This window comes from Nipponia nippon, unplaced genomic scaffold, assembly GCF_047370975.1.
Source record: "Nipponia nippon isolate SJK-2023a ecotype South Korea unplaced genomic scaffold, ASM4737097v1 scaffold_4, whole genome shotgun sequence".
Taxonomy (NCBI): Eukaryota; Metazoa; Chordata; class Aves; order Pelecaniformes; family Threskiornithidae; genus Nipponia; species Nipponia nippon.
In genome coordinates, this window is record NW_028262358.1 from 41432166 (window position 1) to 41455935 (window position 23770).

The window sequence follows — 23770 nt, forward strand, 5'->3', positions numbered from 1 at the left end:
TGGTATAACATTAGGACTTAGATTCTTAAACATAATTTTTCTCTGAAGTTATGGTAATTCATATGCAACTCATTATTTAATTTATAAAATTAACCAGAATAATTTATATACAACTTATTGCACATGTGCAGTCAGTTTCAAAGCATCATATGTGCACCTAATTATTTTAGTTTCGTTAATTTTTAAGTGGTAAAGCAAAGATTTTTTTTAAGAAAATACATACTTGAAAAGTAATTTATAAAAGAGGAAATCTTTGGTCTTTAGCACATATAGCTTTGAAACCCATCCTACATTCTCTCCTTGTCTTATGTTTCTACAGTGTGTATATATATATGGTAACAATTTCACACCAGGCAAAATCCGTCCCAGCTGCATGCAAAAATCTGTCTTTATGTAAAAAACAGCCTAGAAAAAATCTGAAATTAAATGAGTACTCACTTGTTTAGTCTTTGTTTTTGTAATGGTGTCCGAAATGGGTTTCTTCCTCTCTTTAACAGCTGTTTTAGAAAACAGTTCTTCAAACTCATGATAATCTATGGAAGGCTCTTCAATTTTTTCCCACACAAGTGAAGCACTAGAATCTCTAAAGTTAAGCAAAAGACCTATGTAGGGCAACGTCAAACTAAATAAGGTCATAAATGGAGGAATGAAGAAAATAAAATAGCAGCAATTTAAAAGTTGTTGCCTAACTTCTACTAACAGCATTTTGATAAGATATACTGTTGATTCTCCCCCATACTTCTTTGTTTGCTTCTTTGTTCACACACAATAATGGTCAGGCTCATTTATATTCACCCACTTTACGTACACAGGAATATAAATAGGCTATATATAGGCTATAAAACATACAGACAGGGACACAAAGAGAAGTAGAAATAGACAGTTATCTGCAGACCACCTGTGTGACAGTTGCAAGAACTTGAAAACGAAAGAAGAAATTCATCATTAAATAACAGCAGAAGGGTTTTACAATCAGTACACAGAGACATAAAGAAAAGATTAATAAGGAAACTTCTTTTCATGACCAGGAATGAGATCTTATAAACAAACAAAAAGCATCAACAACCAAAACCAAGTATATCAAAGTAAGGGCTATGCTGCCATGCAAATAAATTGCCTGCTGAATGTACAAGGTGAAAAAAAGGATTTCTAGGTCACTGGAAAAAGGAAAGAGGAGGATACAATGCGTTCAAGCATACATTCATCTAGAGGGAAGACACAACCAAAACTTGCAAGCTGCTCCAGAGAGAGACCAACACTATCTTGAAAATTGAGGGGAGGCACAAATACGACATTTTAAACACCATCTCACAGAACGCTTAGTGGCACACAGTCACCCCCGGATCTCTGATCAATGTGTGGTATGTAGCCCCAAAGGACAGCTGAAAATGCTACTGTAAAAGAGCTTCCATGTGCAAACAACGTTACTCAGAGCTTGTGTACTCAAAATAAAATGAGCACCCATTTACATAGCCAACTACAAATAAAATCCTGTTTGCACTGAGGTTCTCTCAAAGACCTGCCTAGCAGTAAATAAAGACTTTTGCTCATAACATACAACATTATCAGGACTGCCATAAAGTGAAAACACCTCTCTCCTCACAACTCTACAACTTACCTTTTACTGTGGAGCTGAATTCTTGTCCAGTAAAGAGGCTTCATTGGCCGAGAAGGCTCTATCACATGTTTCCTGCTCCCTTTCTCCTGATTCATCCCCATTGCAAATAAACCAGATGGTAACGGAGGAGGAAGAAACCCGCAGACTTGTGGGGCTGCTGGGTAGGTGCTGCCCTGGGCTGGCACTGGAATGGGTGGCGCTTCTCCAGGCAAAGGTGGTGGGGCTGGAGCTGGCATCCCCAATCCAGGCAAAGGAGGGGGTGGTGGAGGGACACCTGCACCAGGCAGAGGCGGTGGAGGAGGCGGAGGGGGGACACCTGCACCAGGCAGAGGCGGTGGAGGAGGCGGAGGAGGGACACCTGCACCAGGCAGAGGCGGTGGAGGAGGCGGAGGAGGGACACCTGCACCAGGCAGAGGCGGTGGAGGAGGCGGAGGAGGGACACCTGCACCAGGCAGAGGCGGTGGAGGAGGCGGAGGGGGGACACCTGCACCAGGCAGAGGCGGTGGAGGAGGCGGAGGGGGGACACCTGCACCAGGCAGAGGCGGTGGAGGAGGCGGAGGAGGGACACCTGCACCAGGCAGAGGCGGTGGAGGAGGCGGAGGGGGGACACCTGCACCAGGCAGAGGCGGTGGAGGAGGCGGAGGAGGGACACCTGCACCAGGCAGAGGCGGTGGAGGAGGCGGAGGGGGGACACCTGCACCAGGCAGAGGCGGTGGAGGAGGCGGAGGGGGGACACCTGCACCAGGCAGAGGCGGTGGAGGAGGTGGAGGAGGAGGAGGGGGCGGGATGCCCCCTCCAGGCAGAGGTGGGGGAGGTGGTGACAGTCCTGCTCCAGGCAGAGGTGGTGCTGGGGGTGGGGGTGGCATTCCCAGGCTAGGTAGAGGAGGAGGTAGGGGAGGGACACCAGCCCCAGGTAAAGCTGGTGGTGGAGGCGGAGGAGGAATGCCCCAACCGGGCAGAGGGGGTGAGACTCCTACTCCGGGCAAAGGTGGTGGCAGACGTGGTGGTAGGACTCCAGCACATGGGAAAGAAGGGGCTGGAGGCAGCATCGGTATCTCCCCACTCGGCAAAGGTGGAGGAGGAGGAGGGGGTGGCGGCATGCCCGGCAAAGAGTGGTCCAGGTGTGGCACTGCAGAAGAAGGGAGTCCTGAGCCGGCCAAGGGTGGTGGGGCCGGTACTCCTGCCATGGACATGGGAGTAGCAAGGGAAGGGCCAAGTGGTCCAGGCAGAGGAGCAGCCGCTTTGGTGGCTGGCAGTGATGGGGGAATGCTACATGTGGGCTCTGGGGGCAAAGGAGGAGGATGTTCACTAAAAGTCACATCTACAGTACTTAGAGGCTGATGGGAAGCTGGCATTTCTGTCTCTCCTTCAAACGCACGGGACAAGTTAACTTTGGGTCCTGGAAGAGGTGACTGTGGTGTACTCTGTACTGATTGGCTTGCATCCAGTGGCACCGAGATTAGCTTCGGCGACAGAATTAAGGAGATTTCAGAACAAAATGTGGGCTGTAGTTCTAGAGCTGGCAATTTCTGAGTTGGCCCTTCACTTTTGCCCCCTTCTAAGTGTGGTGGTGGGGGTGGCTGTGGCAGTGCATTGGCTGAAGGCATTGTGTGTGTTAAATAATCCTCCGTTGGTGACGTCTGTACAGATCTTGCTTGTGACACAGTCCTGGGTACAGTCTCCTTTCCATTTGTTTGAAGAGTCACACTGCTGAGTTCCCCACAAACTGTGTGCGTGTGCTCATTTTCCTGCTCCCTCCTAGCAGTCTGTACCTCTGCAGCAGGGAATTGTTTCTCTAGTTCTGCAATTTTGGTCCTCAGATCCTCAATAGTTTGTTCAAGTTGTTGGATGACACTGGCACGCTCCTCAGATTTCACCTCAACATCATCCTTTGAAAGAAAATACATATATAATCAGCACAAAAGAGAGAACATTCATCGCTATATAAAAAAAATAAAATTCAGATCAAGAATATTGGTATTCCAGATGTTCAGAAATAAGCCAGTTTTGACAAGCCTTTAAAAACAGAGGTATTATTTTGGCTAGCTGCATCTTACAGTGGAAGAAGATAGCTTAGGAAAATTACTTGCTTCAGTATGAAACTACCTTCATCAGTATGCGTGTCTTTTAGACTGAGATTATATTTGGCAAAACCAAAAATCAGCAGCAACACCTTCCTCCCCCCACATACGCTGACCAAGAAAACAACCAACCACTGAGCATAAGTACTGCAAGCGTTTGTATACACATGGATACACAGACATGGCAGTTGGAAGAGCACGTCATTACTTTAATTCTGTTAACTGAAAAATAATGTCAAGTGTTTCTTCAACGGGATGCACTGTGCATAACAGACTCAACACACTACTGACCGCCGGGTTTCAATATACACCTTAATGACACAATACAGATTAGGAATGCAGAACATAACTGATGAGCACTTCTCAAAAAAAGCTCAGAACAGAGTAATTATGCTTTTCTCCAGCCAGCATGCTTGGGAAGGAAAAGAAGTAAGGCAAAAATAAGGGAGAACTTTCCTCCCACCCAAAATTTGAAAATCCTCTGACAAGTGACAGACTGTGAGTGAGTAACATTAGAAAAGCTTCCTGTCTGGAATGGTTATTCTGTATTTGACAGCTTCCACATTTTTTATATCTTTCTCTGAAGCATCTGATTCTGCCTGCTATAGACTGAGTAGAGGAACCATTAACCTTAAATGGCACAGTAATTCCTACATTTTAAAATAAATACCAGTAACAAACTGTAATAAATTTAATGGGTATGTGCTTTTATCAAAAGGTACCAAAAGAAGCAACCTAGTCCAAAAATAGCCATTTGTGCTTAGTCAGAAAAGCTGAACAGACAAGACTTTACAACACAAAATCTTTTAGTAAAGAAATTATTTTCTAGTTGCATGCATATAATTTTTAGTACTTTTTTTTCCTTTAAATTTGGAATATTGGCCAGCACTTCAAGCATTTAGTTGAATTAAGTTTGTCATGCAACAGGTTTCCCAAGTGGTTACAGCAAAATAGTTTAGCGCCTTTTAGTTCCCTTTTAAAAAATCATAAGCTTAATGGATGAGACTGTAGGCTTACTTCATAGAAAATCTTTCAAATATTCAGATTTTACAGGTCTTGTAAACAAGCCTACAAATAAACATACAATACCTGATATACTAATTGCCTTGATTTGTTTCAGGAAGATGATGTTTTTCATCTCATCCTTTGACACATTAAACTTTTAAAAGTCATTTTTCTTTCTGGAAAATGAAGTTGTAACTTCCAGCTGGGGACTATTAATAAAATACATGTTCATTAATACTTAAAAAAGTTGTTTCTGCACAGAATGGTTTTCAAACATAAAATTTCAATTTTGTGTTTATCTTAGAGTTTCTCAGCTGTCCTAAAGCAATCCCAGAAGTAAAACAGCAACTACTACATTTAAACCAAATGTTGTTTGATTTTGAAGCACCATTATCAGAACTTACAATCCCCCTTACATTGTTTGAACGGCAGTTTGAACAGAAAGTTACGGATTACAACTAGGTCTCCCTACTAAACTTTGAAGATAAATGTAAAACAGAGAAAGGAACATCAAAAAAGTTTTCCAATGAATAGTGAAGGAATGAACACAGCAGACATATTAACAAATAGTATTATAACAAGGAAAAAATGCTGAAAAACATATTTCCATTACAGACTACTCATGGCGCTTCAATCCACTGTTTCCTTTAATAACTCAATACTTCGTAGCAGCAACAGTTTTGTTGAAGAACTTCATTATAAAGGAGAAAGAGAATATTCTATTACTCCTTTTTTTCTTCTGCTCTTATCCCCCTACCAGTCATCTGCAAATACAATAATAAGGCCTATCAGTTCTTCCAAAAGCAACATTATCAAAGGAAATGTGTTCCTAGGATTATTAAGGCCACACACCAGTTTTCAGTTATTTGAGAACAAATCCAGTTTCCCCAGACTGTAACTCTCCTAAGCTCACATTTTACGCTGTAAGAACACTCCACCAAGGGTTTTTTGACAGATACAGCTTCCCAATTCTATCTGAATTGGAAAATTCATTCCTGCCACAAACAAATGGAAGCCAACAGGATTAGACACAATATTATATGGTTTTGAAGAGATTTGCCTTAATGATGGCTGATCTCAGAATAGGTCACGGTTTTAAAAACTCCTTTACTCAGGAGATTGGATTCAACTTTTCACAAGAAAAAGAGGTAATCCTTGAATCCTGAAATTCTACTTAAACTCCAGGAAAGACCTAGAATTCACTGTTTTACAAGAGAATTTACCCTGCAGACCATGAAATTTCTTTCAAGAGAAGAAGTATTCTTTAAAGTTAAAAAAAATGGGCAATTAAGTGAGATGATTAAGCAATTCAGACAAGAAACAAAAACGTATCGATGAATTAAAGTGACTTTTAACCCTGTGCCCTAAGAAACAATTTTTCTGCTGTCCTTCAGACAAGAGATTTCAGACAATCTGGTGATTTGCTATTGTGTTATTACCTAAGAATCACCAGTATATCCAGGTTTTCACAGAAACAGCGTATTATGAACAAACAAGACTTTGCTGTGAATGCAGAGATATTTAACCAGAGGAAGTTACATACTTTAAATTTATTTGGTTTAAAAAAAAAACAACCAAAACCCAAAACAAAGCCCCGGTATTTATATGCTTCAGTAATTATTTTAGAGAGAGATATTTTTCATTTTGACTTTTAAGATGCCTTCAGACTTGTTTAATTAGATTTCTGCCTTTCCCCTAGCAACAAGTTTAAAGTCTTCCTCTAGATCAGAAAGGGCTGTATCAAACAAACATAAGCCATAGCAAGTTTCCACTATCCTCAAAAAGGAAGGAAATTTAAAAAATATATAAGTCCAATCAGAAATGAAAATTAGACAGTTTTCTTAAAAGAATAAGCAAGGGAAGACTTAATTTTTCACACATGTAAAAGATGGTCAAAAGCTGTTGACAAGAACCAGAAGACCCAGATAAAAAAATACACATAATGAAAAGAAGGTTCATTTTTAATCCAAAAGACAATTCCACAGGAGAAACCTACAGGGTTTAAAAGAGATATGAGGGAACTCTGTCTTGCCTAGAGTTCTTACCCAGGACCCAGGTACTGTGGAACAGTCTTCTTTCTGTAAAGAAAGAAAGAAAGGTGGAAGCTTAAGCCTTGCTTTATCCAGGTGACTTGAGTGTGAAAGACGTGAGCAGGAAAAAAAATCCAGAGCTGTATGGCTATAGAATGGTGGCCAGCATTTCTCAAACAGGTTGTACATGTTCCATGCACAGTGAGTTGGATGCTCAATCTGGGACTGCTGGACTGACTATGTTTGTGTTGCACTGATAGGCTTGTATGTGTACAATATCCAACTGATCTGGGAATGCTGGCCTTACTGTATAAGGTTGTACACCTGGATCTGCACATGTACCAAAAGCCCATACATTACATTCAATTCATTCCAATCTTGCCATGTTTTCCACATGTGCACATCAGATGTCCAGCATGAAGCTGATCTATGGAGATGAACATGCCCAGGATCTTCAAACATGTAAAAGCTCAGATTACAGCTACCTTCTCTACTGAGTCTGACATCCTAGTTACTCAGATGAGTGACTGAAACCTACAGACCCTTCTATAACTAAATTTCAAGGCAGAAAAAAACCCACACATCTGTGAAATTTAGCCCTAGTCTATATGTACATACACACACATATGTGTCTATATTATACATTTATCTAACTCTAGCTATCTCAGCTTGCATTCACTTACATACTTTATGGACAGACATAATGTGTCGTCTTCTTCTGAAAATAAACATAATGGCAGTTCTTAATGGTAATTTTGGAATATTTGAAAAATAAAGACACATTACAGTTTAGTTTTAGAAGTTAATGCCTTATACTATTACAAGCCAACAAGTTGCATCACCAGTTTGATAATTTTCAGCAATTTGTCACTTAGTGTCATGAAATTTCCTCTCTGGGTAGAATTCATATTTAGGTGATAGGACTATACCTCTTTTTTTTCCCAAAACATTAACCTTTTAATTTCTCTAAATCAGAATTCATGATTCAGGGTCTATGCTGCTACGTGACTGCAAGCACACACAGGGAATAGAAGCATACGGTTAAACAGGATTAAGATGGCAAAATAAAGGACCTCTCAGGTCTTCCAATAAGTCAATGCCTGGTGGTATTAGCAGCATCCAATTACTTGGAAGGATGTTCTTTCCAACTGCTCTGTTAATAAATGCCTCTCTACTATGTGAAGTGAAAAATTTTTGAGCGTGCATGCTCACCAAATGGCAAAAGGTAGTGCCACAGTAAGGATTTAATTCAGAGAAATGTGATCTCTATCCAGGTTTCTCTTTTTAAAGCTGTCTCATTTTCAAAGCTGCTTCTTGCAACTGCAGATCAACCTTAAGAAAAGGAGACACAACATTTTAACAGGCACCTTCAGCGCTACAGCGATTGTCAAATGAGAAGTACTGATGGACAGTTGATTTGCATTCAAACAAAATAGCATCCATCTAATTAATTCTCAAATCTTTTTTGAGAAGCTTTTATTATATTGAAGGTGCATGTATGGGGACAAAGGAGATACGTTTTCACAATAGTTTAAGCTACGCTCCATGTTTCTTCCTACAACCACAAGGAAATATGATGCACAGGTCTCCAAGAGAGCACTGAAAAAGCAAGCCCTGGAATAGAAATGCTGTAATGCACTGCCCTGCTTGAAGTGATAAACTTTATTTAGTGGACGTGAGCTAATCCCCCACACAGTGACACAGTGCAACAGATGGATTACACCAGGCTGCATTGTGCTGGCATTGGGACTATTTAGCTGTTCCTAAACTAAAGAGCTAGGACATGTCTAATCAACCAAGAGGTTTTGCCATAATCTATCATGGGTGACCAAAAAAAAAAAAATTACATGCAGAAATCAATAATTATTGCAATTCAAATAGTTCAAATAAGCAAACATAGGATCAGCAGGGAGCATGGGCCTTTGAAGAAAGATGCCAGCTTCTAAAGCTGGAAGTCAGAAGAAAACAGTTTTCTTCAGATTCAGTTTCTTGAAGCTTCTGTTCCTGAACAGTTTCAATTCCTTATCCCTGGGCTAAGTGCATTTCAGAAGATAAGATCCCATTTCTTTACAGTTCCCATTTTAGTAAGTAATAAAAAACAAAAGCCAAAACCCAACTTCAGATGCATCAAAGATTGAAAGAGTTTTCTCTCTGTAAATAGTAAGACTCTTAACTGAGCTGAAATATAACCTTAGGTTATCTGCAAGTTCTGCTACAATAGGAACCTCAAAAGAATTTTGTAGACTACAGACAAGACAAGATAAAAAATATATCTCACAGAACCACTGACCACCCTAGGAGCTACACAGCAGTCAAGTATAATTACTGTTGTCTTACATAATATTACTTTTAGCCTGCACAAACAGCATTTTTCAACCTGATTGCCCAGAAAGATTTAGGCCTGCTTTATTAAAAAGAAAAAACCAACTAAATAAACAAGAAACCAACCACCCCCCCCCCCAAGTCTTGAAGGTTTCTCTCCTAGCATATATGAAATATCATTATTAGAGAAGCATGAAACAGTACAGCAGTAAACAATAAAGACTTCAAAAAAGGCTTACCCCTCCATATAGATTCATTTAGCCCAAAAATTGGTTTAACTGTTTTGTCACTCACCCAGTGTTAAAAAAAAAAGGTGCAACTTTATTAAATTTAATATAACCTTATTTTGCCTGTTTCTGCTGCCTCTTTAGGTGTTCTGCTGTTGATCTCAAAGAGACTGCTAGAGTAGAATTAGCTGCAATCAGGTCTTTCAGCAGATGAAAAGATAACTAAAACCTAGTCACCTATGCCAGCAATCCAATAAGCAACAGATACCTTAAGAGTCACAGATTTCCTTAAAAGTTGGGATAAAAACTGTTCTGGATTTATTTTCTGCTCAATATTTAGGCGGTTTATTGAAATGACTATCACATGATGAATCACTTCCTTTCTCCTATTGCCTGAATTGTTTTAACTATAAGTCTAAAAGGTTTCAGTAGTTTTCCTATGTACCCAGGCCAGGGCAACCATCCATCTCATCCTGTTAAAACACAAAATAAAATCTGACATACCTTGAACATTACTACATTGGCATACTAGAAAAAGGAGTTGAACCTTTTCACACCAGGCCTTTTCTTGATTTTTTCAATTCAACTTGAGATTGACGGCAACCTGGGAAGTAGTCACTGTGTAAACTACCTCATTCTATTATTAGTTCTGTATTCTTTATATACAGAAACTATACTAGTTTTTATGCTAGAAATAACAGTAAGGATTTCATTGCCCAAAATGTGAACATTAATAATCTAAATTTGAAGGACTCAGAATGCCTTTAATTTCTTCCCCTGATGGTCCAGTACTGGAGATCAAAAAAGGTAACGATTTTCCAGGTGAACTTTGCCACATTCTGATAAGCAACTGTCCAGAGTATGATACTTACACACAGTAGAAGTATCCCTTTTTATCCAAGAGTTTTATCCAACCCTTTTTATCCAAGAGTTCAGCCAGACCACAAAATGGGAGGTTCACATGCTGCTTTTGTTTCAGGCTTCCAGCAGGGAATAAGCAGCAAAAAATATCCACAGTAAGAATAAATCTTTGTAGAAAGGGATGAATAGTCTTCACTACCCTGAAATATGAGCCTACTACTCATGACAGAAAAAGTTTGGAGAAATGGAATCAGAGTCTTCACAACTGTATCCACAAACATGCTGAAGGCAAGGGGCTGGAGGTCAGTCAGCTTCTCTAACTCTTTGAAAGTGTGAAGGCTATATTAAAAGTAAGGCTGTATCATTTTGGGTGAGAGAACAATAAATAAAATCAATCACAATCAAATCATCAAAGATGAGCTTTACATTTTGAGAGATTAAGTAAAAAGTTTCTGGTATCATGGACATTAGAAAAAAAATCATTTGTCGTCAGGAAAAGTTGAATATTGAAAACAAAGTAATTAAACATCCAGGAACATGCGAGTTAAGTTTTATCAGTAGTTTTGGGCTTTGAATATACCTATTGGCATATTCTCTTTACTTTTAAGTTCTCATTCAAGTATGGCAATATGCCATGGTTATGGTTTTGTTTGTTGGGGTTTTTTTGTTTGTTTGTTTGTTTTTTCAAGAATTTGGGATATTTCTAAGTTAAAGAAATATTCATTTTTACTAAGAAAAGCATTTCATTCTCATCTGAAATAGGATTTCAGTTTTAGAGAATTTAAGAAAAAAAATTTGTATTTTAATAAGTACAAATCTGCTATATATTTTGCTCTGACCAGCAATGCATAGATGGAATGAACACTCTCTCAATTTACCTATTTTCACAAGTAAAAGAAGTGAGAAGTCAGCAGAGAAAATAGAAAACAATTTAAAACTGCATTTTCAAGAAGTGTATGCGTATCGTGCATTTCTATTCACTGCTCCCTCAGAGAAGTGACAGTGCTCTGCTAGTATTTTACAAGCAGCTCACTATAAAAGGCAGGAGAAAACCACAGTAGTGCTCAGAATCACACACAGACAGAAAAGTGGTAATTCATCCTATCCAAGCCCTATCCCATACAATAATTCATCTCTTGAACAAGAAGAAAGTCTATCACATTATAGCCAAGGATTTTAAGTACCATCAAGTAATTCTGGTTAAAATAAGTAAGTTTCTCAGTTTTACTCTCATTTCTCCTTGTTTTCGTATCAATGACAGGATTTACAGACTTCCCTTTCTTCTAAGTCAACTTCCATTGGATAGAATTTGCAAGCACACTGTTCAGGCATTATTATTGCCTGAACCTTAACGTTGGTGCTACTTTTCAAAGAAGTTGTACCTAAAATGACAAAAAAGTCTGTCTGGTTATGCCTAAGTATAAAGCATAGACAAAATGAAAAATTCAGAATGCCTGTTATAATTACTAGATGCAAAATTTATATTATGCTCTGCCATATTCTCATAAAAGTCTGTGATGTAGAAGTCATGAAACCAGATGAATCACTTGAACTCGACCAGAAGTTTCTTGAGAATTTTAATCAATGCCTGTAAGTACACAGTATTTGAATTAAGAGTAACTCACGGGAAATATATGTGCTTTTAGAGCACAGAACAATACACCAGAAACGTAGCAAGACTGATCATTTTACCACTGACTAGGCAAAGCAGGAAGTACATATTAGCACTACCACATCGCCATCCTCGGAGAGGAGCAAAATACCGAGAAAAACAACCGAACATCTAAGCTAGCCTTGCTTGAGAGAGGATGCTGGTGAGGAAGGGATTGGACAGCATGACGTCCTAATGCCTATTCAGCCCTAAATTATTGTATAATTTTTATGTTATTTCAGAGCTATAATTGAGGTAGCACGCCATATATCAAAGACGGAAAACAGAATAAAGAGCCTTTCAAATTTAAACGAGCATATAAGTATAACTTCATCTTGACATTAACATCAAGAACACAGATTAGAACACAACAAATTTTAGTCTCACCATGGCCAGGAGGAACAGCGCAAAAATGTGCCATTGTCACTCCATTGAAAATTATACCAATGTATTGTTCCTTTTAAAGAAGCAAACACTGCCTTCAAGCAAAACAACAGAAGTCAATCCAAGTATTGTGAAGTCTGGATATAATACAAAATACTAACATTTGTTCTGAGAATTAACTGCTTTTATTTTTCTACCACACAGGCTTGACATATTATACTCCTTTATTTATTTTTATTTAAATATGGAGTCTATGATTTATATTCTATGTCAATTAATTGATAAAAATGATGTCAGATGCACTTTTTTTTTTTTTTAAATCTCTCCCTCATCAGACCTAAATGGAAAAGATTCAGGATTATGGTTGAAGAAATGAATTTCATATCCAACAGAAAATTGACCTCTTTATTTAAACGATGGTAATTCACTAGTAAAACTTTTAAATTATCACTACAAAGACAATCATCCAGAAGTCTTGTAGACCAAATTAAACGTGTTCCCTTCACTGGTTTAAAAACAAACAAACAAACTTAACAGTGACAGAACAGTACTTTCTAAATATTTAACGTTTCCAGATTTTTGTTACTATTTTTAGGATGCAATTTTATTATCTTTGAGAGATGCTCCAATTACTAAACCTTGGTCAGATTACACACAGTAAATCTGCGTACTTTTTAAAGGCTAACTTATTAACCACCAGAAAGCCACCACTTTCCGACTGGAAAAAAAAAAAAAATTCTCACTGTAGAGTATCTGCAGGACCCCCCGGGAATGACTTAAAAGTGCCTTGCACAGTCTGTTCAAAAATGCTTAACTGCCACCTAGTGGCTCCGTAGGCCGACTTCTTATGATGTCTTTCAGGCTCTGTAATAAAACATTTCTTCCCTCTTTTCTAATATTTCTACTTGCGTTCTCATCCTTCCTTCACGGCCTAAGAAATCCCGACGTTATCCGAAGACAGTGTTTTAATCACTTCAGCTACTAGTCATATAGGAAGGAGAACAGACTGGAACAGACAATCTCTGTTTAAATTATATTGAGGTCTCAACTGAGAGACCCTCACTTCATGTTTTAAAAAGTTTCATTAATTAATCTGTTACAGCTGTAGGACATGAAAAATCTATTGGTGCTTATTAGGCTTTCTAAAAACAAACCAAATAGAAACTTGAAAATCTCAGCACATTTAAACTGAAGAGTAAGTTCTAATATTAAGAATCAAGCACAGAGTTCCACCAATAAAACTGGAAACTTCTGCATAAGAACTATATTTCATGAACATAAAAGAGTATACCAGATTTGCACTTATCACATCCTAGAGTGAAATTCGACAGAGGTTAGACTCCCCTTTACTGCCTGAGCAAAATGCTCTGCACTTCAGCAGTTCTTATGACCTCAGCAGTAAAGTCTTCTGCCAGGTTTCTATCATCTCTTGTTTCATACAAACTTTGTTTCCTTTCTGTGCATTTTTGATAGAGCATAATTTATTCTCAAGGCTAACAAGAAAACACTATCTGCCTACATATGCTTCCTGATATTCACCTGCTTTAAGCTAAGGTATCCCAATTCTAACATTACACATTGAACATACAGTTAGAAGATAAGTTCCTGTGCACCACATATTGCATATCTGGCTTTATTTTTTGCAAAATAAGAAAAAAAACAGATTTATACCTCTGAATTTTTTTAGCTTTTTGTTTTCTGAGCTTGGGGTATGCTAGCGTGATGTTGCAGGAAGTTTACATTGATATAGTTCTCCTTAAAACAATATATCCAATTCTGTTTGTCAGGACAGAGATCATCAGTTAGCTATAGTATTTACTTTGAAAAATGCAATAGGTACAGACTTCACTATCATTTGATTTATATGGAAAACTTCCAAAAAAGTTTGCTGCTTTCATACGCCTTTCTTTCCTCAATGAGACAACTGAATCTAGTAGATCCTTGTGAATACGTTACATATTTTTGCTGGTTTGTTCTTTTTGTTGGTTTTTTGGTTGGTTTTTTTTTTTTTTTTTTTTTTTTTTTACCCAAATATGTACCTTTTTTCCCCCTGCTGAAATCTAAGACTTTAGCAATCATACTTTTGTAGGAAAAGAATCGTCTTAGAAGAACTGTTCATTACCTCCCCAAGCCTTCTCTTCCTCCTTACAAAAAGTAACCCAGCAAGTAGTGAAGGGACAGAAGAGGAGTGGCACATGTTCCCAGCATCACTGGGTTCTTCTGAATGAATATCTCAAGAGAGAACATGCAAAATGAAGCAGTGTAAAAAGAGCCACAGCTACAGAATGGTTTGGGAGCTCATAAAGGAAGAGTTCCCAGTTTTCCTTCAATTACTGTTGAACACAATTGTTAACCAGTCTCATCTACAGTTTGCCTCTATCCTGATGAAAGCCATGTAATACCAAAATAAAACAGGTTTTAAAAATCTCCCTTTTTTATTTTATTCTTTTTGTATGTGTAGTAGAATCATTTCACCATTTCAGACAAATCTTACATTTACCTTCTTTTTCTTACCTTCACCTGTAAAGAATCATCCTTCTGAAATTTCATTTAAGAGAGAGTTTTGAGCAGCATGCATGTTTCCAAGACAAAGTCTAGTTGTGACATTTTATAATAATGAAAAGTAAATCCCAATCCCGCCAATGTTTTATATTTTCTAAATAGACTGATTATGTATTTATCTTAAAGGATTTCACAACCTTTTTTCTTGTATTACTAAGTGTCAAAATCAGAACATTTCAAATGTCACTAAGTTATTACCCTAAGGAGTTATAATAATTTGTAGTTACAGACCAGAGTAAGAAAACAGGTCCCCGCTGAAAGGCTGAGAGAGGAGTTTCCAGCAAATTATAGTAGTTAGGAATAGTCTAAAGAGACACTCCAGGAGTCAGATTTATAAAGTTTTCAAAGTGGAAAGTATATTCAACATGGCAAAACATGTCCTGTAATTTAAGGTTTTTAAGGCTAGAATTGTTTCCCTATGATATTGTTGGAAAGTACACCAATAGATCATGCAGCATAAATCTGTCTTCAGTGCCTGAGAACTGCCAAAATTTTGTCTGGTTGTTACTACCAGTTGAAGTACGTGGCGTTCCAAGAAGGCATATAATTTTGGTTGAGGGATTATTTGTTGGTTTAAATGGAGTGAACCAAACCAAAGTGAACAACTGAGCAGGAAACATTACAGGCATAAGAGTTTTCTGATGGCAAGATTTTCCGCTGTAAATATAGTTTAAACACTCCGTGTAAACTATCTCATAACCAAACTGCTAGAAATTGGAACAGTCTGGCAAAACCTCATCTTCTGAGACAGGACTACAGACATCAGTCATTGTCAATGGCATGAAGAAGAATTCTTTACATCTGGATGCTGAACTTTAAATAAATGTAATGAGGGCTTTCTTTTTAAATGCGTGATACTCAGAATAGGCACTCATCACAAACGATCAAAAAAAGAAGACATCTAAAATATTTTGATAATAAGGGATGTAAGAAAACAGGGAATTTAGGTGACTTCCAAACAGCTTTAGGTTTTTGGTTCTGCAATGTCCCACTACTAACCAAAGCCCAGTTTTCATATACTCATTTTACAATTATAAGATGCAATGCTTTTTTTTTTTTTTCTTTTTACTTTCTGCTAAGACTCTGTTTTTACCTACCATGTAAACAAAATAAAGCAAATCTGAAAACTGAGTTAAAATGTAGGGAAAATTGCAAGGGTACCACAAAAGATCAGGGGTGTGAAACAGAAAGGAAGTTGGCTTTTGCACAAAAATACAGCTGTTAAATCTAAACATCAGGTTTGAAGCTGGAGGTTCTAAATTAGGATATTCAATTTTTCTCTTCTTCCTTCACTAAAAGAGTTAGGCCTAACAAAGCTTTCTCTGTTTGTACTGGGAAGACTAAGCAGACACTGTTTCTCCTCTTTGGCATTTCAAAACCAGGACTTGAAATGGCTGCCAATTTTTCATATTTTTCCTCTGCTTACCAATTCCTGCACTAAAAACAAGCACACCTCCAGGCCCTTATTTTTTTAATTGTAATTTTTAGAAATTAGCTATTTTGGACTCAAAAGAGCAGTCTTAAAAACTTTAGGAAATTATGCTGCAAAATATGAAGGTTATGTCTAACATTGTAAAGGTAAAGAAATGGAGAAAATATATAAAAAAGCCCCTTCCAGTGGCAAGAAAGTGTAGAATCGAGGCTCTGTTTGTGTGTTACTTGTGATTTTAATTTAGTATTATTCTGAATCTGTTAGTTAACTGTTTATCATGACATAAATTACCAGCATCATGTTACATTTGCGTTTGTTTCTATGTCAATATAGACAATCTCCAGTTATTTCAATAGCATGTGGAAAATGTCTTTTCCCAGGAAAGGGAGAAGGAAGAAGCCTGTAAGTAGACTTAGTTGATCAGCTTCAGATTTTACACTAGGGCTCTCTTCCTTTTTCATGTATTGAAAGAAAAGAGAAAAATCACCTACTTTGCTAACTTCAGCCAATGCTTGCTTTCTTCAGAAAGAAAAAACTATGGACAAGCTAGACAGACTAAAAGAGGCTAGGTCTCTAATAGAAACATTTCATAGTATTTCATCACTTTAAAAAAGTACAAGTAACACCAAGAATGATCTGACTGCAGTAAAGGATTTATATAGATAGATACTGATATATAGGTAGAATACACTCAGCTGTTCAGGACTGTATAGAAATAGTTTGAACACATGAAAACATTTTATCCACATACAGTTCCTCAAATAAAAACAACTTCCTCTCTGATTTTCAAAACAAACCAGAATGATGATGACATAATATAGCAAAAACTTGAGATGATTTTCTGCAAGTGAGGTGATCATGAATTCAAAACAGTTATTTCTGCTCTTCACTGATGAATAATAGTACAGAATGGAAGAAGTTCACATTACTGTCATAAGAGATCAACACTGAGCAAGAGGGACGGGGATCTCTAACAACACTAACAAATGCAATTCCATAATTGTAATACAACATAATAGGCTAGTTTTAAAAATAAAAAAAAAAAACAACCGAACCTGAAGTAAATGTTATTTGTTCAAGCAATCAAACAGTGCTCTAGTGCTGCTGGTTAAATGTCATTCTCATAGCAAGACCCAGTTTCTTTCAGGTAAAGTACCTAAGCATTCATGAACCTATTTTCATTAATTACATTTCCAACAAAAAAGTATTTTTATATAGGTTGTTTCTTGTAATAAATTAAAATCCTAGAGACAGATTAAATATGCTCCTTGCATGCAATACCTTTCTGGAAGTATAGGAAAAATTTCTTTTTCACAAGAAATACTAGAAAGCATTGCTACTGGAGCCTGGGTGACTGAAATATAAAAATAGCATGGGACAAATACGTTAGTTTAAACTTACAATATTGCAATGGAGAATAATTTTGTGATATTATTTTAATTAATGGCCTCTTGTTTTTAAATGTTCTGAATTATGGAGGTAGAAGAAATTAGGTAACTGACTAGAAGAACTCCTTTAGTGTTGTTTGACAAGACAAAAGCCATAAAGGTAATATACCTACTCTCCCCACACATGCTCATAAAATACTTGATTGAACCTGGATTAAATTTGCAGGTCTAATGATCAGTAGCATGCATTTCACCTCAAAAGCAAATCATTGATAATTTTCACAAATGCTGTTCAATGCAGTGATGCTTGAACCATCCAGTCATTTACAAAAAAAAGAAAAAAAATACCCACCCAACACCAAACAAAAAATAAAGAAAACCCACAAAAACCAAACCCCACCAAGGGAAAAAAAGAAGAAGAAAGAAAGAAAAAAAGAAGAGATATCAAGAGCTTTTGGGCACTCCTTGTTCCAAATCAAGATTTAAGGAAACCAGAACTTTGCCTTCCTCTTCATGACTTCCAGAACAATTGAGTAGTCTTATTTACTAGTAAGATAAGTCTGGTACCTGTGATCAGAGAGCTGTCACAGAAAATAAGCAAGTCTTTTGAGGAAACAAAATTTGAAGTTCCTCAACTCCATCAAACTGCACCACATTTAAAGAAAAATACATCATGAATGGTGACATGGCAAAAAAAAGATTTAGACTGTGTTAATGTTGAACAAGTCCAACCCAGACTAAGTCTTCACTGTAGCTGTAATACATTATCTCCTTTTGAACTCCAGCATGGCACCCTAAATCTGTTTGCCTATTATCTGTAAGCTTCAGTGGAGAAATAGAAAAAAAAAGTCTCTGCTACTGTTATTCACATGAACTTTTGTAGATTAGCTAATATAACCAGGTCTTTTATTGCTATTCCTTAGTAACGCCATCAGACCTCCAGAACCAAGTATTAACTTACTTTTGAGTGAACAATAACATTTTACAAGAATCACCTTAGGCAGGCAGGAACCTTGAATCTCTGTACCCAGATACACTATAGAGCATGCAAGTATTTTGAAATAAAAATTCAGAATCAAAACCACACATCTGAATGTTTGCATTCAGAATATTCAGTACAAAAAACTATTGCAAAAATGTTGAAGTATTGCTTTTCCAGTCTTTTTACAAAATGATAGACAAAACACCTCTGTTAGAATCTTACCTGTACCCGCTGAACATCTTCTATGCATTGTTTCTCTGTTTCTAGGACAGTAGATTTCAACTCTGAATTTGAAAAGAAGATACAGATTTTAAAATTTCTATATAAAAAAATCATTGATCTTTTGAAATACATATTAACAATTTCATGAAAAGAGGATAGAATTAAAAAGAAAAGTGTTAACTGTCTCACTTTCCAAATTATCCATCTAAAATTAAATGAACAGGTTGTATGCATAAATAAAGCCAGTCTGATCTCAGAAAAAAACCTTTTTTACTTTTTTGATTGTTTACTAAAACAGCATTTCAAGTCTCATCTGACAGATTTGTTCCCAGTCATAAAAAGCTGGATGAGGATAGGCTGTCATTAACAGGAAATAACTCATCATCTCTCACTCTGACAAGTTTTTAGTATGGATAAATCATGCCTTGTTGTTGAATTTCAGGAAAGTCCATTTACTGAAGAAAATTCAGGATGCTACTAATGAATTGGATACTCACTCCTCATTACAACCAGAAGACCCCCACCAAAACCAGTGAATGATTTTTTTCTGGTAAAAGCTATTAATGTCTCTTCCAAAAGAAGGAAAGAGCATTAACATTTTTAAACTAAGCAATTGTGAGATATTTGTCTTACAAATTATCTGGAAAAGAACTTTCTTGGCTAACCCCACCACAATTGATTTGCAAAACTAGGAAAACTTCACTAGTATTTGGGTATTGGTGATCTTGCCAGGGCCTATGGATGTGATTTTAGATTTCTGTATGGTTGAGAGAAACTTTAAGATGAATTTGATCTTTGCTCACACCAGGTTTTATTCTTTGCCAATGTTCTAGTATAGACAAGACATGTACACACACAACTTAGAAAGTAACGTCTTATGTTATACAAATTGGCACAAACTACCTCCCTTACTCAAAAGTTCTTAAAAAAAATAGGGACAGGCTGCTCCTTTATATTTGTCAATATTTAACAATTTGACAGAATTGTCTAGCTTATTTTTAGCTCAGACAGGTTTTGTTCTAAAAAGGGTTCTAAATATAAGCTGAGTTCCTGGTGATACGAGTGGTTAATTTTAAGGTTAGTTTGCCAAAATTCTCCAAATATAATCTATTTGCAGCAAACTAACAGGGTTTTATCTTCAGTTAAACAAAACTAAAAAAAAACCCCAAAACCCAAAAACAAACCACTACAAGAAAAAAAAAAAGTTAAGAGATGGAAAAAAGTGCTGTATGACAAATGAAACCTTCCCTTTAACCCAAACCAAACATTATTTTTCTTCCTCATTTTTCAAAAAAGCAAAGTAAATAAATGGCTGCTCAAGCCTAGTTTTTTTAAAGAGACTAACTTAAATTTCAGGGTGTAAACTCACACAGAAATTTAGTGTTGGGACTGTTTCATTTTGCAGGAGAAGGTGTATAATCTTTGAGTCTCTGCCCAGGTGGTTAGGACAGTCATATGGGAGACAAGTTGACTGGGCTTTAGTGCCTGCATACTTGCCTTTTCCTATATGTTAAGTGGAATAGTGTCATCAGCAAAGATTGAAATAATTGAATTTCAAATACCCTATTGTGTTTAGATTCAGGCAATGTGGTGGGGTGTGGGAGTGCTAGAGTCAAATACCATAAGCAGCAACAGAAACAGATTTTGGGTATTCAGATGGAAAGTTAGTGGCATACACATTGGTCTTATTGGTGATATTGACTCATTTTGTCCAAAAACTTTTCTGAATCCAGAACTGAAAAATGTTTTTGGCATAAGTACCTGCTGACTTGAACCCAAATTCACATTAGGTATTTCCAAACTTCAGTTTTTTAATAAAATAGCCAACCTAAAAAAAAAAAAAAAACAACCAACCATCCTGACCAAAACCCAAAAAAACCCCCTCAACCATCCTGACCAAAAAAACCAAAGAAACCTCTGACCACTCTAATAGCCATTTCCTTACACCTAACAACACTCCACATGACACAGAGGACACAGCAAAACTATTTAATATATACTATATTAAACAGATGATTAACTACTTTGCTGATTTAGGAACAGATTCCCTAAGACCTTGCAGAATTTTCTCTTGGCTTACTTAAAGCTTGAAGGTCTAGTATTGTCCTCATGCTAAAATATGAATAATAAAAATCAAGACTCTACATATAAAAATATCCTGTTACATTCCTCTCCAGATCAATACTTTTGTCTAAAATGGACTTTTTTTAATAAACTATTGTCTCTAATATTAATATTGTATCTTTTTAATCCATACAGCAATAATTATACATAATGCCAAATACAGCTGCTCTGCACACAATAATTTAAACCCTTTAAATATGCTTGCCCCATCCACCTTTCAAAGGCACATATACATAAAATATAGTTTAGTTATAAATCTTGGGGAAGGTTTTTATTCTTCAGGCTTCAAACATCACTCACCTCCAGGTTCTTCCACATGGCAAGCATGCAAACAATCAAAAAAAAAAGTTAAATTATTTATCTACCTGAATTGTATTCAGAACAACTATATTTTTTCCTTTTCCCTCCATTCCCTACACTGCAAATTCACATCAAAAACCAAAATTTCAATAATATTTTTAAGCGTCATCACCTCGAGTAAACTTGGAGAACTATTTATGTTCCATTTAGAAATAATCACAATACACAATCTTCCATTTTACTTCTATTTTCTTAATATTGTTGCAGTTTTTGATAGGGCAGTGGCTGAGATAAGGGACAGAAAATTACTGTACACATTACATCCATGTAGTAGATATAATATTAAATAGAACAACATAGGATGGAAACCAACCATGTATAAAATGAATACATTTAAAAATTATTAGTATTATCCTCTTGGTGGAAATACTTTTCGAAATTGGTAAAAAAAGTAAAAATCTTTACATTTCAAAATATTTAATGTAATCAACGTTCTTCTAGATTTTAGAGCAAAAAACCTGTTGTTAACTTGCACCAGCCTCTGCTAGGCTAAAACCTCAAAGTAAAATAATAAAATATTTGAGCTTTTGTTTTTCCAGTGCAGAGTACATTCATAAATACTCTGATCACATGTCCACTAGCTAAGTCTCCAAGTTGAGAAAGTCCTCTCAGAGTACATGGCAATGAATTCTACTACCACATATGACAGCACTTGCATTGAATACAGCATAAAGCAGCAGATCATTAGTCAAAAACTGAACCAGCCCAACAGTCCAGTACTGCAGCGTTCCACACTCAGCATTGCACCAGTGAGATGGATGCAGTTTCCTTGACCACTAATAGAGCTGCTTTGGTAAAAGCCACAGCATAAACAATAATATAGCAGTACTGCATTTTTGTTGGCATCACTTATTTTGCTTGTGAACACTGCAATAAGTGATAGCAGTTAAAGTGAAGTGTTGTCATGATAAATGCTGTCCATGCAAGGAATACTTTGCTCATGTTCCAGAGGAAGTGGTAGAGAAGTCCCAAAAAGAAGCAAATCTGAAATTAACTCCACCCAAAGCCTACAAGCAATACAAAGAGATCTGTTGAAATGATGACTTAATTCTTCAAATCTGAGCAACAAAAAAAAAAGGAACGGTAGGAAATGGAAAATTTGAGACTACCCAGTGGCTCTCCATGGAGGTCATGGGGATGAATGCAGTCTAAAAGTGTTGAGAGCTGTTGAATACTAACTAATGCAAAGCTAAGCCTCCAAGAACTTGTGGTATTTGCCCATCAACACTACTAAGAGAAAACAGGTTTGAAATTCTCTTCTGAATTTCTTTGTCAGCTACAATAGGTTTTATTTTGTTTTGTTTTAATTCTCAGCTTAAACAAAGCTTTTAATGAGTATGCAGAAGATTTCAGAAATTTGGCTAGTAAAGTAACCTCACAAATTTTAAGACAAACTGACTTTGTAAACAAGACCTCAATTTATTTTTCAGATACACTTTTCCTACCTCTCTGTCAGCAGGGGACTGCTGAATCCACAAAGGAATACCTTACACCACTCTAATAACTTTCAGTATACCACCAGTGGACTTCTGAAGTTTTCCATATTTTTAAGAAGAGAAAAGTACCCATATTTCATGGCTCTGAAGGTATGTAAACTGGAAAAGAGCAAAGGTCACAACACCTGGTAAAATCCATTAGTCAGCAGATGCCAGGTGCACATCTTGGTTGTTAACAAAAAGCATGCATTTTTGCTGAATATTTTCTATTAGATTCATACTAGCTAACATTATTTCTGATGCTAATCCAAGATCTCAAAATCAGGTATTTGTTAGAAGTTAAGATATTAAGTTTATATCTTGGATTCTAAAAGACAGCAGCTCCTCTCCATGCCATACATATATCTTGTCTGTATCCAAGAACTATACCTTCTTCTGTAATTTTGAGTCTTTGTTCTTCATCTGGAGGTTTGGGTGGGGGCCACACAGACGGAATTCTCCTTGGAAAGCTTCCTTCAATGTAATCTGATGAATGTGTGGGTTGGCTAACTGCAGCCCAAGTATAAAGCTGGTCTTGCTGTGGTTATTAAAAAAAAAAGTTGAAAAGTTCATATAGAAAGACAAGCTCAATATATCAAAGCCTTTGTTTCCAACACAAATAGCTCAATATCCACCCCTGTAGCAAGACAGACTTGTTTTTATGTTCTTCATCTCCTGACAAAGACTTAACATAAATCTATATTAAAATAATTTAATGTTTTAGTTTTGGAATTACTTCTATTAACAACAGAAAATCTAATCTTTTAGTTACCTACAGCACAATGAGATGCTAGAATACAGTTCAGCACTTTTTTGAGCATGAAGAACTCTTTGCCACTTCTTTCCTTAGAGAGATAACAGGTTCTGCCCATCATGACTGTACTTCTTTACCTATGGCTAGTTTATAGGTTAGAGAAAAATATTTCAGTCCACACTCTGTGTAATCTTTTTACACCAAATGCACAAGCAAGGAAAAGAAGCAGGATTATTTCAGCATAAATTAAACTGAGGTATTCATTCTCTGCAACACAGTTTTTGTCATTTAC

General features: G+C 36.8%; 1 protein-coding gene across 1 annotated transcript in view; it reads right to left on the bottom strand.

The window, feature by feature from the left end:
- The window catches only part of FMN2 (formin 2), a 163099-nt gene that overhangs the window by 104087 nt on the left and 35242 nt on the right, over positions 1 to 23770 (bottom strand). Inside the window, exons 4-7 of the mRNA XM_087775399.1 lie at positions 23115 to 23262; positions 18766 to 18827; positions 1619 to 3507; positions 439 to 583 (exon numbers count right to left, since the gene is read on the bottom strand). Coding sequence (XP_087631525.1) covers positions 439 to 583; positions 1619 to 3507; positions 18766 to 18827; positions 23115 to 23262 — 2244 coding nt within the window. The remainder of the gene's footprint in view (positions 1 to 438; positions 584 to 1618; positions 3508 to 18765; positions 18828 to 23114; positions 23263 to 23770) is intronic.